Source organism: Oncorhynchus mykiss, chromosome 2 (genome assembly GCF_057628025.1).
Source record: "Oncorhynchus mykiss isolate SJ-2025 chromosome 2, ASM5762802v1, whole genome shotgun sequence".
In the NCBI taxonomy this organism is placed as follows: domain Eukaryota; kingdom Metazoa; phylum Chordata; class Actinopteri; order Salmoniformes; family Salmonidae; genus Oncorhynchus; species Oncorhynchus mykiss.
This window is the reverse complement of record NC_143023.1, coordinates 50,731,443-50,750,213: the sequence shown is the minus strand read 5'-3', so window position 1 is coordinate 50,750,213 and position 18,771 is coordinate 50,731,443. Positions and strand designations below refer to the sequence as shown.

Sequence of the window (18,771 nt, the reverse complement as noted above, 5' to 3'; positions counted from 1 at the left end):
AAGTCATAAACTTATTGACTCCTTTATAGGAAAAAAAATGGTATAGTACAGGAGAGGCTACATGCGTTGCCACTTAATCTAAACAATCAAATATTTTGTGTGCGTGTATTTGGCTGGCAACAAATAGGACCTGGGTGACGCAGACTGAGCAACGGAGGAAGTAGGTTCAACTGTAGTAGGAGCAGCCTGGGGCTGGCAGCAGAGAAGTCAGTGGTGGTTGTATGGAGGTGGTCATCCATAACACGACAAACTGTCCGTTACTCATCCTGCAATGTCTTCATCCTCAAGGTCAGCAGCGTCTCAGTCCAGTATGGCCTTCTGAGAATGCCTGAGCAGGTAGTCCACACCAATCAGCGCTCCTGAAAATTTTTAAGACCATATAAAACCAACACAAGACAAAAATGAGTTTGATTTCTTCTGATGTTTTGAGGGATGCAATGATATTAGTTACGAAATGACAGTGCATAATGTACCGAGGTTCTAGCAGAGCTGAGAGACAGCGGATGCAGTGGTCTTCACAGAGGCTAAACCAGAGAGGGTCTGAGAAAAGAGGCAACGTGGTCGTCAAATAGGCCATAGCAGGGCTGAAGGTGGGTCTGGTGAAAGGGAAATTCTTGATTGTAAAAATATTTAGGGTAAACTGTATTAACTTCTGTCTTTCATTGTCACCGGTGGCAACCCATAATTCAGGGTAGTGTTTTGCATGTCATTTTGGCATTCATTCGTGTCACTAATCCGTTTGCAAACAAGGTAAAAACACATTTATTGAGTGAATAAAGCCGCATACAAACATGGTCTCTTTCTTGCTTTCTTGAGTAAGGCAGCTCCAAAATGCAGGTGTTCCGCTCGCTGCTTTCTATGGTGGAGGGGCAGCCAGTGGAAAATACAGAGCGTTGGTAATCCTCTCTCTTACGCCATGATTGGCTCAGTGTTCTGTCACTCATGGGGACACTATGTCACTGCAGACTCTATAGGGAGAGCTAGGCAGTTCAAGCCCCCTTGGGTGCCGCCATAGATTTACTGTCACGTTCTGACCTCTATTTCCGTTGTTTTGTATTTATTTAGTATGGTCAGGGCGTGAGTTGGGTGGGCAGTCTATGTTTGTTTTTCTATGTTTTGGGGCATTTCTATGTTTTCGGCCTAGTATGGTTCTCAATCAGAGGCAGGTGTCATTAGTTGTCTCTGATTGAGAATCATACTTAGGTAGCCTGGGTTGCACTGTTTGTTTGTGGGTGATTGTCTATGTTAGTGGCTTGTTTCAGCACAGGTCTCATTTTGTAGCGTCACGGTCGAATTTGGGTTATTGTTTTTGTTACTCTCTTGTATAGTGTTCAGTCTTTCTTTATTAAAGATTTTACCATGGACACTTACCACGCCGCATATTGGTCCTCTGATCCATCTCGCCTCTCCTCTTCAGACGAAGAGGAGGACGACCGTGACATTTACATTAGAAGTGCCCATCCAAGAAGGCTCAAGGTCATTGGCCACAGGTAAAACGACGTCAAATCACGTTCTGTCTACCATAGCTTTTATTGGACTGATCATGTCAAAATCATACTTTCAAAACCTTAGCTAGCAAGCTAGACAAGCAGTCATCATCATGAATCACGTCGACAATCTACTGGCAAATCCTTTTCAACCCTTGTCATATGAAGAGAAATGATAGATAAAATGTATCGGTGCTCATCGGTCAGAAATCGTAAATTAAACAATGAGTGGTTTGGAAGGAATCAGTGGCTAACTGCAAGCGTTGCAAAGAAATCCCTATTTTTGCTTCCCCTGCCTGCTATTCAGTGGAGAGGGTGTTTGGTCCAAGTCTGGGTTTAAGCTAAGAAATTAATACTAAGTGTATGTTGTGTAGTAAGTAAGCTGTTATTAGGGTGAGGCACATGGGCTACTAACTTGGTCCCTTTCTCCCTCAGAAAATAGCCATTAGTTCTGGCTTGGTGGAACAGGGAGAATACTGTCAGAACGGCCCATGTTCTGAATTCTGTCGCTGTTCATTTCAAAAGTGCTGAACAATGTCCATCTTAGCTTCACTCATGAATGTCTTCATTGAAATTACGGATTGTCTCTTATCAGCTCTTTGTTCCCTTATGCCATAGTTTGTACATCTCAATTGTTATAGGCCTATTGCTTATATAGGTCTATCTCATTCGTATCTTATTCATCATTTTAGGCAATGTTGGAATGATTTCATTGCATTATAATTAGCTCATGTGTTTTCTTGATGAGGAGTAGATACTATATAATGTTGATGGGTCTGTAACCATGCTTGCCAGTGACAGTCTCTTCCCATTCAAAAATGTGTTTTCAACAAAAAGTTCAGTAGTAGACCCATGTCATGGGGCGGCAGGGTAGCCTAGTGGTTAGAGCGTTGGACTAGTAACCGGAAGGTTGCAAGTTCAGACCCCTGAGCTGACAAGGTACAAATCTGTCGTTCTGCCCTTGAACAGGCAGTTAACCCACTGTTCCTAGCCGTCATTGAAAATAAGAATTTGTTCTTAACTGACTTGCCTAGTTAAATAAAATAAAATGTAATTCCAATTGATGTTTTGTTTGCGCAATGCGCTGTCTTTGCGTTGGTATATTGTATATAAAAGTGGATCCTCATGATTGTATTTTCCTTCCTTTTTAGACCACATACAGTAAGCCTAATAAAATACTTCAAACGGTAGCCTGAGTCTCTCTCTTTCTCTCTCTTTCTCTCTGTGGTCACTTAAAGAAGAGTAAGGTTAAACCTCAACATCTTGCTGAATTTATCTGAATGAACTAACATCTCTCTGAATTTCTGTCGGTGTCCATTTTGAAAGCACTGAACGAATAGTCCTACCTCATCGCAGCTCGTTTGCTTGCGCTTGCTTATACTTAGAGCTAAATGTTAATAACAGAGTCATTGTTTTACAAGTCACAAGTAAGACTCAAGTCCCAAGTCAAGACGGGCAAGTCCGAGTCAAGTCTCAAGTCAAGACCGTCAAGTGTCAAGTCAAGTCTCAAGTCTTAAACTTTGAGTTTCGAGTCCTAAACAAGTCATAATGTGCTCTTCACCAAATGTAATACCATTTCATATTTTTAACAAAAGTAAGTTAGTATATTACATTTACGCAAATCATGAATGCTTTTAAAAATATCAATATATTTATTACTTTCCAAATAAACATTATTTCCATGGAAATACATGGGTAGCCATGAGAAAGACACACCCCCCCAATAGTGATCGACTATCGAGGATCGCTATGGGGGCGCAATCGGGCGATGTAGGCTTTCACAAACTCGCCCACACAAAACACACACTCCTGTCTGTCTGTCTCTGTCTGTCTGTCTCTGTGTGTGTGTGTCTGTCTGGTTACAGTAGGCTAAGGTATGTCAATGGTTTTAGGAACAGCAGTAACATCAGGCAGGATTTAGACTACCAACTGCCTAGCCAGTTGTAGCTCAATCTTGGGTGCAATGATCACGTTCCCGCACTGACTGACTGTGTGTAGGCTCATTGATTTAATGTTACGTTAGCCTAAAATAGTAAAGTAATAAAATATATCTGTCGGCTATATTAGCCGTGACTTACTGTTCTTTGTGCAGCTTCAAATGTCGAACAAAGTTAAATTGTTGCGCCTCTGTCTGTAATTTTCTTGCCACATGTTTTGCAAGTTGCAATCCATTTTGTGTTGATACAGCGTTGTCTTTATATCCGGATAAAAAAAATTGGGTGTCATCTTTCCAAGGGCTCCATTTGAATTCACCCGCCGACGTTCCTCTGCACTGACACGCACAACTTTTTCTCAGCTGGCACAATTTGATTGGCTGCTGTCCGATTCTAACTGTAATCCGTTAAATGAAGAGTTGATGTGCTGCACACTTTTTTTAATAGCATCATTTTAAATATTTGGGCTTGAGGAGGGTATCAAGTGAGGCCGAGTCATAAGGCTCAAGTCCAAGTAAAGTCACAAGTCATTAGTGTCAAAGTCGAGTTGCAAGTCATCATATTTGTGACTCGAGTCTGACTTCAGTCCAAGTCATGTGACTCGAGTCCACACTGTCAACGGGTGTATAAGAGGCGAAGTCAGGTGCAGGAGAGTAGCGTGATGTAAACAGGCACACTTTTATTTTAGTTCCAAAACGAGAGCACTACATAAATCAAATGCGCTCAAAACAAGGAACATAACAAAAGTAAAGCGCGTAATAAGACACCACAATAACATGAAACAATTACACACAAAACATGATGGGAAACAGAGGGTTAAATACAAGTAGATTGATTGGGGAAATGAAAACCAGGTGTGTATGGAAACAAGACAAGAAAAATGGATATATGAAAAATGGAGCGGCGATGGCTAGAGCGCCGGTGACGTTGCTCACCGAACGCCTCCTAAACCATTCGTCCACCGCAGGAGTCTCGGTCTGACTCTGATGCCACGGTGCCAGAACCGACTGGTACCCCAATACGCACTGAAAGGGGGAAAGGTTAGTGGAGGAGTGACGAAGCTAGTTCTGTGCCATCTTGGCCCAGGGCACAAATGCTGCCCACTCCCCCGGCCGGACCTGGAAATAGGACCGCAGAAACCTGCCCAAATCCTGGTTGACTCTCTCTACCTGCCTGTTATTCTCGGGGTGAAAACCTGAGGTAATGCTAATCGAGACCCCCAGACGTTCCATGAACGCCTTCCAAACTCTCGACGTGAACTGGGGACCCTATATCCTCAGGCACCCCGTAGTGCCGGAAGACGTGTGTAAACAGGGCCCCCGCAGTCTGTAGGGCCGTAGGGAGACCAAGCAGAGGGAGGAGACGACAGGACTTAGAAAAACGATCCACAACGACAGGATCGTGGTATTTCCCTGTAAGGGAGGAAGATCCGTTAGGAAATTCACTGACAGATGTGACCAATGTTGTTGTGGAGGTGGTAAGGGAGTGTGTCTCGGAGCCTTACACTGGGCACACACCAAGCAGGAGGGGACATAAACACTCACGTCCTTAGCCAAAGGGGGCCACCAGTACTTCCCAGTCAGACAGTGCACAGTTCAACCAATCCACGGATGACCAGAGGAGGGAGACGTGTGGGCCCAAGAGATCAACTGGTCATGGACAGCAGACGGAACGTACATACGCCCAATGGGACACTGGAGGGGGAGCGGGCTCTGTACGCAACGCCTGCTCAATGTCCACATCCAGATCCCACATGACAGGCGCTACCAGGCAGGAGGCCGGGAGTATGGGAGTCTGATCCATGGGCCGCTCCTCTGTGTCATACAGCCGGGACAGTGTGTCTGCCTTCTTATTCTGGGAACATGGTCTGTAGGATAGGGTGAAAAGAAGACGGGTAAAGCTCATTTTGGCCCGCTTTGCCTGACAAGGATTCAGTCTCCTCGCTGCCCGGATGTACTCCAGGTTGCGGTGGTCAGTCCAGATGAGAAAAGGGTGTTTAGCCCCCTCAAGCCAATGTCTCCACGCCTTCAACGCTTTAACCACAGCAGCACTTCATCTGTTACTGCATCTAAAACTTCATCTGTTACTGCATCTAACACTTCATCTGTTACTGCATCTACACTTCATCTGTTACTGCATCTACACTTCATCTGTCACTGCATCTACACTTCATCTGTTACTGCATCTATCACTGCATCTATCACTTCACCTGTTACTGCATCTAACACTTCACCTGTTACTGCATCTAACACTTCACCTGTTACTGCATCTAAAACTTAATCTGTTACTGCATATAACACTTCATCTGTTACTGCATATAACACTTCATCTGTTACTGCATCTAACACTTCATCTGTTACTGCATCTATCACTTCATCTGTTACTGCATCTATCACTTCACCTGGTTACTGCTTCTAACACTTCACCTGTTACTGCATCTAACACTTCACCTGTTACTGCATCTAACACTTCATCTGTTACTGCATCTAGCACTTCATCTGTTACTGCATCTAACACTTGATATGTTACCGCATCTAACACTTCACCTGTTACTGCATCTAGCACTTCACCTGTTACTGCATCTAACACCATCTGTTACTGCATCTAACACTTCATCTGTTACTGCATCTAACACTTCACCTGTTACTGCATCTAACACTTCACCTGTTACTGCATCTAACACTTCACCTGTTACTGCATCTATCACTTCACCTGTTACTGCATCTAACACTTAATCTGTTACTGCATCTATCACTTCATCTGTTATTGCATCTAACACTTCATCTGTTACTGCATCTAACACTGTTACTGCATCTAACACTTCATATGTTACTGCATCTAACACTTCATATGTTACTGCATCTAGCACTTCATCTGTTACTGCATCTAAGACTTCATCTGTTACTGCATCTAACACTTCACCTGTTACTGCATCTATCGCCTCACCTGTTACTGCATCTAACACTTCACCTGTTACTGCATCTAACACTGTTACTGCATCTAACACTTAATCTGTTACTGCATCTAGCACTTAATCTGTTACTGCATCTAGCACTTCATCTGTTACTGCATCTATCACTTCATCTGTTACTGCATCTAACACTTCACCTGTTACTGCATCTAACACTGTTACTGCATCTAACACTTAATCTGTTACTGCATCTAACACTTAATCTGTTACTGCATCTAACACTTCATATGTTACTGCATCTAACACTTCATATGTTACTGCATCTAGCACTTCATCTGTTACTGCATCTAAGACTTCATCTGTTACTGCATCTAACACTTCACCTGTTACTGCATCTATCACCTCACCTGTTACTGCATCTAACACTTCACCTGTTACTGCATCTAACACTGTTACTGCATCTAACACTTAATCTGTTACTGCATCTAGCACTTAATCTGTTACTGCATCTAGCACTTAATCTGTTACTGCATCTAACACTTAATCTGTTACTGCATCTAGCACTTCACCTGTTACTGCATCTAACACTTCACCTGTTACACTTTTTTACTGTTCACTTGTTTTTTCTTTAAAAATATTTTTACAGGTTTTTTAGAAGGACAACCAAGCAGGTGAAACAAATGAGGAGAGGCCTAAAAAACACCTGTCTTTGGGAGTTTTTTAGCTCCAGGCCAGATTCTTTGCCAGTTCTTTTTCCAAGGGCCAGTGACATGGAGAACACCACAAATAAGTTCAATGAATTAATAAGTAGATCAAACAAAACTATCTTAGTTAGCCTTCCTAAATGTCATGTAATTAATAATGTATTTTGTTGGATTTGAAACTTTATTGACTTTGAGTCATAAGATTTCTCTCCTGCAATTGACTTCCTTCGACCAGTTGCGCACACTCTGACATTCCTATTCACTTTTTCTGTGCCTGACTGCACTACAAGTTGAACTGTAAGGCAAGTTACCCTCTAAAACTGTACAAGAAACTGAAAAAAAACTGCTTCATCAGATGTTTTAATTTTTTTTATACATCTCCAACATATCCTCTCGATTTAACTGCATTTACCCTGAAATATGTTTTTCATTGAGACACCTTCATGAGAAGGTGTCTCAACTGGCCAATCAACGTAAGAGGTGCCCTTGACTTACCAGGCCCATCGCTCCTCCAGCTTAACTTGACCTCTACCTGCCTGTGGCTCTGCTGGATCCACTTTGTGCTCTCGTTTTCTGCAATAAAGTACCTGATGTATATTAACCAACATTGGTGTTCATAAGGTTCAGAGGTCTGATAAAGACACATACCTCCACTTTTTCACCAGATGAGGGTTTCTTCTTTATTGCCGTGAACTGGGTCTGAGAGGAGCAGGATTCTGAAAGCTGAAATTAGGGAAAAAATGTAATAGTGTACAGGGGCATCCCAACTGCCTGTGTGCACTCTGGGCTTGTATAATTCAACTGAACAGGTCATGCTACAAAACTGTTTTCAGGAGTTAACACAGGCCAGGGGAAATCTGGGTGGACTACAGGCTAAAAACCAGCCAGAGACTTAAATGTGGCATGTCCATAGATCCAAGCCAAAGCAATGTTATACATTCAAACAGGCATTGTCTTTATGTCTCACTTCCTTAGAAAAACATTGGAATTTGTAGTGTTTCTGCTTATTTACAGTTACTTCAAAAAGCCTGTCTCTTGAATTGAACATTAAGTTTTAAGAAGGACAAGCCCTTCTGAGTAAACAAATTATGACTGTGTTCACTCCACAGTTAGGAAGTATTCTCTGCCTTGTTCTGCAAGACATGGAAATTATAGCTCTAACGCTTTATAAATGTTCAAACAGTGTGGGACAGAGTGATAAGACATTACTCTTACTTTTCAGCCCCCTGCCTTCTCTTATATTAAAATATGCTGCAAGGTCTTTGGCACAGTTCATTAATACAGGAAGATCCAGTATATCTTGAATACATTATTTGACTTTGAGTATATGTGACGGCAGGTAATTAAAGTGAACTGTGTATTAGGTAATTACAGTGAACTGTGTATGAGGTAATTACAGTGAACTGTGTATGAGGTAATTACAGTGAACTGTGTATGAGGTAATTACAGTGAACTGTGTATGAGGTAATTACAGTGAACTGTGTATGAGGTAATTACAGTGAACTGTGTATGAGGAAATTACAGTGAACTGTGTATGAGGTAATTACAGTGAAATGTGTATGAGGTAATTACAGTGAAATGTGTATGAGGTAATTACAATGAAATGTGTATGAGGTAATTACAGTGAAATGTGTATGAGGTAATTACAGTGAACTGTGTATTAGGTCATTACAGTGAACTGTGTATTAGGTAATTACAATGAACTGTGTATAAGTTAATTACAGTGAACTGTGTATAAGGTAATTACAGTGAACTGTGTATTAGGTAATTACAATGAACTGTGTATTAGGTAATTACAATGAACTGTGTATGAGGTAATTACAGTGAACTGTATGAGGTAATTACAGTGAACTGTGTATGAGGTAATTACAGCGAACTGTGTATGAGGTAATTACAGTGAACTGTTTATAAGGTAATTACAGTGAACTGTGTATGAGGTCATTACAGTGAACTGAGTATGAGGTAATTACAGTGAACTGTGTATTAGGTAATTACAGTGAACTGTGTATTAGGTAATTACAGTGAACTGTGTATAAGGTAATTACAGTGAACTGCGTATGAGGTAATTACAGTGAACTGCGTATTAGGTAGTTACAATGAACTGTGTATAAGGTCATTACAGTGAACTGTGTATGAGGTAATTACAGTGAACTGTGTATGAGGTAATTACAGTGAACTGTGTATTAGGTAATTACAATGAACTGTGTATGAGGTAATTACAGTGAACTGTGTATGAGGTAATTACAGTGAACTGTGTATGAGGTAATTACAGTGAACTGTGTATGAGGTAATTACAGTGAACTGTGTATGGGGTAATTACAGTGAAATGTGTATTAGGTAATTACAGTGAACTGTGTATGGGGTAATTACAGTGAAATGTGTATTAGGTAATTACAGTGAACTGTGTATAAGGGAATTACAGTGAACTGTGTATAAGGGAATTACAGTTAACTGTGTATAAGGGAATTACAGTTAACTGTGTATGAGGTAATTACAGTGAACTGTGTATGAGGTAATTACAGTGAACTGTGTATGAGGTAATTACAGTGAACTGTGTATGAGGTAATTACAGTGAACTGTGTATGAGGTAATTACAGTGAACTGTGTATGAGGTAATTACAGTGAAATGTGTACGAGGTAATTACAGTGAAATGTGTACGAGGTAATTACAGTGAAATGTGTATGAGGTAATTACAGTGAACTGTGTATTAGGTCACTACAGTGAACTGTGTATAAGGTAATTACAGTGATCTGTGTATAAGGTAATTACAGTGAACTGTGTATTAGGTAATTACAATGAACTGTGTATAAGGTAATTACAGTGAACTGTGTATAAGGTAATTACAGTGAACTGTGTATTAGGTAATTACAATGAACTGTGTATGAGGTAATTACAGTGAACTGTGTATGAGGTAATTACAGCGAACTGTGTATGAGGTAATTACAGTGAACTGTGTATGAGGTAATTACAGTGAACTGTTTATAAGGTAATTACAGTGAACTGTGTATGAGGTAATTACAGTGAACTGTGTATGGGGTAATTACAGTGAAATGTGTATTAGGTAATTACAGTGAACTGTGTATAAGGTAATTACAGTGAACTGTGTATGAGGGAATTACAGTTAACTGTGTATGAGGTAATTACAGTGAACTGTGTATGAGGTAATTACAGTGAACTGTGTATAAGGTAATTACAGTGAACTGTGTATAAGGTAATTACAGTGAACTGTGTATTAGGTAATTACAATGAACTGTGTATAAGGTAATTACAGTGAACTGTGTATGTGGTAATTACAGTGAACTGTGTATGAGGTAATTACAGTGAACTGTGTATGAGGTAATTACAGGGAACTGTGTATGAGGTAATTACAATGAACTGTGTATGAGGTAATTACAGTGAACTGTGTATAAAGTTGCATTAACATCATTTGATTGATTTACAATCAATTGGAGCCATGAGGATATTTAAGGCCAACAGGGGTTAATTCATCACCCAGGAGACGGTGTTTCCTGTCACACACTGAGGGATGAACATATGAACTGTGTCTCAAGGCCTCCCAAGTGTTAGAAATCTGACAGTAGACGGGCAGTGCAGCCATTTGACCCTTGAACTCTCCTGTCCCGTCTGTGGATAGGATGGTGCTCCCTCTGCTGTTTCCTGAAGTCCACGATAATCTCCTTTGTTTTGTTGACGTTGAGTGTGAGGTTATTTTACTGACACCACACTCCGAGTGCCCTCACCTCCTCCCTGTAGGCCGTCTCGTCGTTGTTGGTAATCAAGCCTACCACTGTAGTGTCGTCTGCAAACTTGATGATTGAGTTGGAGGCGTGCATGGCCATGCAGTCGTGGCTGAACAGGGAGTACAGGAGTGGGCTCAGAACGCACCCTTGTGGGGCCCCAGTGTTGAGGATCAACGGGGTGGAGATGTTGTTACCTACCCTCACCACCTGGGGACGGCCTGTCAGGAGGTCCAGTACCCAGTTGCACAGGGCGGGGTCGAGCTTGATAACGAGTTTGGAGGGTACAACGGTGTTAAATGCTCAGCTGTAGTTGATGAACAGCATTCTCACATAGGTATTGCTCTTGTCCAGATGGGTTAGGGCAGTGTGCAGTGTGGTTGCGATTGCATTATCTGTGGACCTGTTGGGGCGGTAAGCAAATTTGAGTGGGTCTAGGGCACATATGTCAGAGTCAAGGCCCGCGGGCCACATCCGGCCCGCAAGAAGGTTTTTTACGGCCCCTGGGATGATCTTGATTTATTATTAGAACCGGCCCGCAGCAAGCCGGCAGCCCGCAGATCTTTTACACGCACCAATACTACATTTCCCACAATGCAAAGGTGACGCACCGAGCAGTAGGCTGCTTCATTTCAATATTTATTGGCACAGCAGTCGTCAGCATCACAGTAAAATTAACTTTCAGATACCCATCAAAAATGGCAAAACGGAAGGTGGATACTGAGAACCGGGGGTTTCAAACAAGGTGGGAGTCGGAGTATATGTTCACGAAGGTAGCTGGAAAACCTGTGTGTCTTCTGTGTGGAGAAAGTGTGGCGGTACTGAAAGAGTATAATCTGAGACGACATTATGAAACGAAACACGCGGACAAAAACAAGAATATGGACATGGAACAAAGGCTACAAAAGGCAGAGGAATTAAAACGAGGCCTCAAATCTCGACAGGCTCTGTTCAAAAAAGCCAAATCACAAGGCCAGGCTGCTGTCAAGGCCAGTTTTATTTTGGCAGAAGAGATCGCTAAATCAGCCCGGCCATTTACGGAGGGGGATTTCATCAAAAACTGCATGATTAAAGTTTGTGACGAAGTTTGCCCAGAAAAAAGGCAACTCTTTTTAAATGTGAGTCTGAGCAGAAACACCATTGCCGAGAGAGTAGACCAGTTGTCCATCAATCTAAAAGAGCAGCTTGTGAAAAAGGGAAAAGATTTTATTGCATATTCCTTGGCTGTGGATGAGAGCACCGACATTTCTGACATTGCCCAGTTGTCAATTTTCATCCGCGGAGTGGACTCCAGCCTAAGCGTGACAGAGGAGTTTTTGGCTTTACGTCCTATGCATGGCACAACTACGGGGCATGATTTGTATGAAGAGGTGTCAAGATGTGTAAATGAGATGGAGCTGCCTTGGGAAAAACTCGTGGGTTTGACAACCGACGGAGCACCTGCGATGTGTGGACACAGGAGCGGACTGGTGGCGAAGATACGGGAAAAGATGCAAGAGGAAAACGCGACAGGTGAGCTGACAGCTTATCATTATCATACACCAGGAAGCGTTGTGCGGTAAAGCCTTGAAAATGGAGCATGTAATGAGCATCATCACGCGCACAGTTAACTTTATCAGAGCCAAAGGTTTGAATCACCGCCAGTTCAAGGCATTTCTGACGGAGTTAGAAACGGAGCATGGTGATTTGCCTTATCACACAGAGGTGCGATGGCTAAGCCAGGGAAAGGTGCTTCAAAGATGTTTCGAGCTTCGTGAGGAGATTTGTCTATTCTTGGACAGCAAAGGGAAAGACACAACACAACTCCGAGACGAAATGTTTCTGTGTGAAATGGCTTTTCTGTGTGACATTACGAGTCATCTGAATGCAATAAACTTGCAGCTGCAGGGTCGGGATCGTGTCATCTCTGATATGTACAGTACAGTGAAGGCATTTAAAACCAAACTGACTCTGTGGGAGACGCAGATGCGGAAAGAAAATTTGAGCCACTTTCCCAGCTGCCAGACCATGAAAGAGAAGCTCTCTACCAGTGCGTTCCCGAGCACACAGTTGGCTGATAAAATAGGTATGCTTACCACTGACTTTCGACGCCGATTTGCTGACTTTGAAGCACAAAAAAGCAGGTTGGAACTGCTCGGTAACCCATTTGCTGTTGACGTGGAAAGCTCACCACCAAACCTCCAAATGGAGTTGATTGACCTCCAATGCAATGATGCACTGAGGGAAAAATATGCGGCAGTGGGTGCTGCGGAGTTTGCCCGTTTCCTCCCCGGCACAATGCCCCAGCTGCGCATCCAGGCTGCTCAAACGTTGTCTATGTTTGGCAGCACATACCTGTGTGAACAACTGTTTTCTTTGATGAACCTGAACAAAACATCACACAGAAGTCGACTTACTGCTGAACACCACTCAATTCTGAGGATTTCTTCAGCTCAGAGCCTTACCCCGAACATTGATGAACTTGTGGAAAAGATGGGACACCACCAAGTATCACCCTCAACCTCAAACAAGTGAACATTACTGTGCAATCACATATTTAGAGTTTTTACTCAGTTCAAGTTTAAAAGTTAAAATTTAATATTTGTTTTCACTGCATGTTACTTCTCCTTAAACAAAGTGTTGTTTTTGATTAATAGATTTTTGCACTTTATTTTTTTGTATTTCAATCCAATTATATTTTAAAAATATTTCAGTTGAGTGGATGATAGAAAATTGCTATTATTGTTTTTTCTTTGAAGTAAATTTAGCCCACTTTTGCTAAAATAGAAAATATAGTCTACTGATGGTGCCTTGAATACCGGTTTCTTTCATTTAATGTTCATGTTATGGGGATATTTATATAAAGGAAATTTGTCTTTTGTGTCTGTTGAAAATTAAAGATTACTGACAGAGCCATAAGAAAATATTGCTTTATTTATCTGATCATATTGTAATATATTTGTTAGGTTTTCAGTAGGTTCAATTAGGTTCACTAGACTATATGCGTCATTTAAAATTTTTTCAATGAACATTCGAACAGTCCGGCCCTCGTCTTGTAGCTGATTTTTTTATTTGGCCCTCCGTCCATTTGACTTTGACACCCCTGGTCTAGGGTGTCAGGTAGGGTGGATGTGATATGGTCCTTGACTAGTCTCTCAAAGCACTTCATGATGACGGATGTGAGTGCTACGGGGCGATAGTCGTTTAGCTCAGTTACCTTAGCTTTCTTGGGAACAGGAACAATGGTGACCCTCTTGAAGCATGTGGGAACAGCAGACTGGGATAAGGATTGATTGAATATGTCTGTAAACACACCAGCCAGCTGGTCTGCGCATGCTCTGAGGACGCGGCTGGGGATGCCGTCTGGGCCTGCAGCCTTGCGAGGGCTAACACGTTTAAATGTTTTACTCACGTCGGTTGCAGTGAAGGAGAGTCCGCAGGTTTTGGTAGCGGGCCGTGTCAGTGGCACTGTATTGTCCTCAAAGTGAGCAAAGACATTGTTTAGTATGTCTGGGAGCAAGACATCCTGGTCCGTGACGGTGCTGGTTTTATTTTTGCAATCCGTGATTGACTGTAGACCCTGCCACATACCTCTTGTGTCTGAGCCGTTGAATTGCGACTCTACTTTGTCTCTATACTGACGCTTAGCTTGTTTGATTGCCTTGCGGAGGGAATAGCTACACTGTTTGTATTCGGTCATGTTTCCGGTCACCTTGCCCTGATTAAAAGCAGTGGTTTCAATTTCGTGCGAATGCTGCTATCAATCCACGGTTTCTGGTTTGGGTAGGTTTTAATAGTTGCTGTGGGTACGAAATCACCGATGCACTTGCTAATAAATTACTCACTCGCCGTCGGATCCTTCCAAGGCTCCACCCTAACTACATCCCTGATATCTCAGTCTCTTCTTCATGCGAATGACATGGATTTGGGTCTTGTTCGGTGTCTGAAGTAAATCCTTCGCATTCGACTAGTTGAAGAAAAAAATCTTTGTCCAGTATGAGGTGAGTAATCACTGTCCTGATATCCAGAAGCTCTTTTCGGTCATAAGAGACTGTACCAGAAACAATATGTACAAAATAAGTTACAAATAATGAGAGAGAAAAATACAATAGCACAATTGGTTTGGAGCCCGTAAAACGGCAGCCATCTCTTCCGGCACATTCTTCAAAGTGAGTGTTCTCCAGTCCAAAGTTTTAGATAGCTAGCAACCGCACTTAAAACCTGTTGTGACTAGGGGCAGTATTTTCATTTTTGGAAAAATAATGTTCCCATAGTAAATGGGACATTTTGTCAGGACAAGATGCTAGAATATGCATATAATTGACAGCTTAGGATTGAAAACACTCTAAAGTTTCCAAAACTGTAAAAATATTGTCTGTGAGTATAACAGAACTGATATTGCAGGCGAAAGCCTGAGAAAAATCCAATCCGGAAGTGCCTCATGTTTTGAAAGCGCAGCGTTCCAATGCGTCCCTATTGAGCAGTGAATGGGCTATCAACCAGATTACTTTTTCTACGTATTCTACAAGGTGTCTACAGCATTGTGACGTAGTTTTACGCATTTATGTTGAAGAATACCCGTAAGCGGCTACATTGTGTAAGTGGTCACCTGATGGCTCTCAGAGTGATTCTCGCGGAAAATAAAGAGGTAGCCATTTTTCCAATCGGTCCTACTGAAAAACCAATTGTCCCGGTGGATATTATATCGAATAGATATTTGAAAAACACCTTGAAGATTGATTATAAACAACGTTTGCCATGTTTCTGTCGATATTATGGAGCTAATTTTGAATATTTTTCTGAGTTTTCGTGACCGTAATTTCCGGCTGATTTCTCAGCCAAACGTGAAGAACAAACTGAGCTATTTCGCCTTCAAAAATCATATTTTTGTAAAAAAGGAACATTGGCTATCTAACTGGGAGTCTCGTGAGTGAAAACATCCGAAGCTCATCAAAGGTAAACAATTTAATTTGATTGCTTTTCTGATTTCCGTGACCAAGTTACCTGCTGCTAGCTGGACAAAATGCTATGCTAGGCTATCGATAAACTTACACAAATGCTTGTCTAGCTTTGGCTGTAAAGCATATTTTGAAAATCTGAGATGACAGGGTGATTAACAAAACACAAAACTGTGTCTCAGTATATTTCACTTGTGATTTTCATGAATAGGAATATTTTCTAGTAATATATCCGTTGCGTTATGCTAATTAGTGTCAGTCGATGATTACGCTCTCGGACCCGGGATGGGGAGTCACTAGAGGTAAATTAACGTTACCATTACAAATCTGCAGTCTGATAGTATAAGATTAGATTAAAATGCAATTACATTAAATCAATCTATACAATAGTTTTCTAGCTAGCTAAAGTTAGCTAACAGATTAATTTGCAGCTACAGCTAAACTAACGTTATTGTTAGCTATAGGTGACAAATGTAGCTAGCTAGCTACAGCAGATGATATAATGTTAGCTATGATATTTTAACTTTAATGTTAGTTAGCATTTACAAACGTTAAGCTAGTTAAATTCAGTGACAATTAGATGTAATAATAATTGATAATTACCCAATTTGACAGTTAACGTTAGCTTCTTCAGCTTCAACGAGTAGCTACTGGCAACACAGGCAAACCAACAGTCAAAAAGTTCTGAGCCTTGCCAGTGTGCACGCGCTAGATATAATTAAGGTTTTGCGTGCTTGCTATGATCCGTGTAGCGTTAGTCTCTCGCATGAGCTTTGATCATGGCTGTACTGATCTTTGTCTGATAGTCTTCTATTTACCTGTAGATAACAACCCTCAATTATTTGAATATATTTTTTTTATTGGAATTAAATGACTGGATAATTTAAAGTGGTTGCTGCATGCATGCTATACGGGGTCAGTTTGTAAAGCCTATTTTGTAAAATTGCTTTATTAATTCTAGTCCAGATCGCCCCATTTATTGATTTAATTTCTTCCTCCATCAAATCCCCTCATGTAGGCCTATACCCTAATCCCCTTATTATTATAGAGAACATAATCTTTGATGTCTGAATGTAGCCTGCTTTTTATTCATTAGTTAGATTTATTTTTTAAATATTTGGCATCACAGCATCGTTTAGTAATTTTAAGATTTGCATGATCATTTTAAAAAAGTGTATGAGTAAAATGTGCAACTGGTGGATGTCAACTGTGGTCTCTCGCTTGAGAATCCCGTTTGAGAACCCAATGACTTCTCCAAAGTGTTAAGCAATGTAGTATGTTAGGAGACCCAATGTGGATGGATGGCTCAGTGATTTAATTTCACATTGCCAACTCATTTTTTCGGTTATCTTCTACACAGTGCAGAAAAGGTGGCCAATTGGTTTATGATTTGCCAAATTGACACCTGTGCTTTATACATATTTTCAGATAAAAATATTGCCAGCCACGACCTGACTGTCCATGGGTAGGCTATCCCTAAAATATATGAAACGCAAGGATTACGCATTGTGACACTCGTCCCCATTTCGATGTCTGACCGATCTACCGCCGATTCTGTGACTGTGCAGCGCGCATGCATTTCGACCCACCACACTCACAGCCCTCCCGCCGACGTTCTAAACGGAACACGATCTACAAACGATATACCGCTGCCAGGCCGACGTCGGCGAGATGAACGCGTGCTGACTAGGAACAGGCGAATATATGAATGAAAGTTACCTTATCCGAAATATATTTGCTCGGTTATCTTTAAATGTTTTATTTTATTAACAACAAATCAATACATAAAGTACATGAGGGAACACAAGTATATATAGATTATATACAATGGACAATTGAGCTAGGGGGTACAATATCACATTACACAAGGACATTAAGGGATTCACTTATAATTCTAACAGCTTTTTTGTTAGTAGAGTATCCTAAAATACAGTTCAATTTATTTTTGTAGGGTAAGAAAAAGTTTTTTTGTTTGTAAATTTACATTTGTGAATATGACATTTGGCCAAAAGACTAATGAAATGAATTACATAAAAATGTTTCAGCTTATTCATATCGTTATTTGCGCGGTTATCAAAACGTCAAGCCAAGGTCAGCCAACACGAAACACAGACCTTATTTGAAGTGGTTATAACGTCCCCGACAGAAAAAAGAATGGGGAAGAAACATTTCCGGGTTTTACCGCTAGGTTTTCTGGGTATTATGACTCCTACCAGTAGGCTGTAATCTGCCATTAAACCTCAGAAGAACACGGAGATATGCGACGGTAAACAACATTATATGCTACGGTTATATTAATTTCAACAGTTTACTGTATGATATGCATGCATACAATCTTGTAGCCAATAAGATATACGCGTCTGTCGCCGAATCTAGTCTAGAGCGCACGGTTGCATTTTGTTTAGGAGCATTCTCATATTCCGGGTGGTCTTTCAAAAGTCTTAGTTAAAATAGCGTTTACACCCTAAACGTTTACCCCGATTCTATTGATTTCAACGTGATATCGATGAAAGTGATTCACCAAAAAGCAGTTGCTTTACACTTACCGCGTTGGCGACACACTTGAATCAAAATGCAACATTTCAAAATGTAGCTAGCTAGGCGTCTTTTACAAGTTGTCATCTAACCAGTGATGTACATATTATTCTCATGTTCCGGGTGTTTTTGAGCTGTGTTAGTTTTAACTGTAGGTGCTATTGATTTCAGCGTGATAATCAATATGTGTAATTTACAAAATAGTGTTGCGTTTCTTGTTCTGTTCGTGACCCCCCGTTTTAAAAATGCAACATTCCAAACATCTGCTGACACTCTTCTGCAGGTTGTTCTCTAACTAGTGAAGTAAAATAAAACCTCCAGTTTCCATGTGGGTTTTGAGTTGTGGTAGTTTCAACAGAGCTTGCAAAATAATTTACCTCCTAATCAATATGAGGGATTTGTTGCCACTTGTCAAAACAACAGGGTTTTTGGTGCATTCTGGAAAATGTCAAGAACTTTGAAAGTTTCTTCCAAGTGCAGTCGCAAAAACCATCAAGTGCTATGATGAAACTGTCTCTCATGAGG

At 41.1% G+C, this 18,771-nt stretch overlaps 1 protein-coding gene and 1 long non-coding RNA gene across 8 annotated transcripts in view; one reads left to right on the top strand and one right to left on the bottom strand.

Annotated features, from left to right (window-relative positions):
* The window catches only part of rbm41 (RNA binding motif protein 41), a 218,449-nt gene that overhangs the window by 188,543 nt on the left and 11,135 nt on the right, over positions 1 to 18,771 (top strand). For 2 of the 7 annotated variants that reach the window (XM_021564460.3, XM_090201570.1), the window contains exon 1: positions 14,117 to 17,977. The exons of 4 other annotated variants lie outside the window; for them this stretch is intronic. In XM_021564460.3, the coding sequence (XP_021420135.3) occupies positions 17,970 to 17,977 (8 nt within the window). In that variant the 5' untranslated portion in view covers positions 14,117 to 17,969. Of the gene's footprint in view, positions 1 to 14,116; positions 17,978 to 18,771 lie in introns of those variants that run through there. One more of the 7 variants, XM_090201571.1, reaches the window with a different exon arrangement.
* Positions 4,079 to 17,855, bottom strand: LOC110491108 (uncharacterized). The gene is made up of 4 exons (XR_016487035.1): positions 17,826 to 17,855; positions 7,685 to 7,759; positions 7,532 to 7,609; positions 4,079 to 5,288 (listed from the first exon to the last, which is right to left on the bottom strand). It is a non-coding gene; the product is annotated as an uncharacterized LOC110491108 (long non-coding RNA).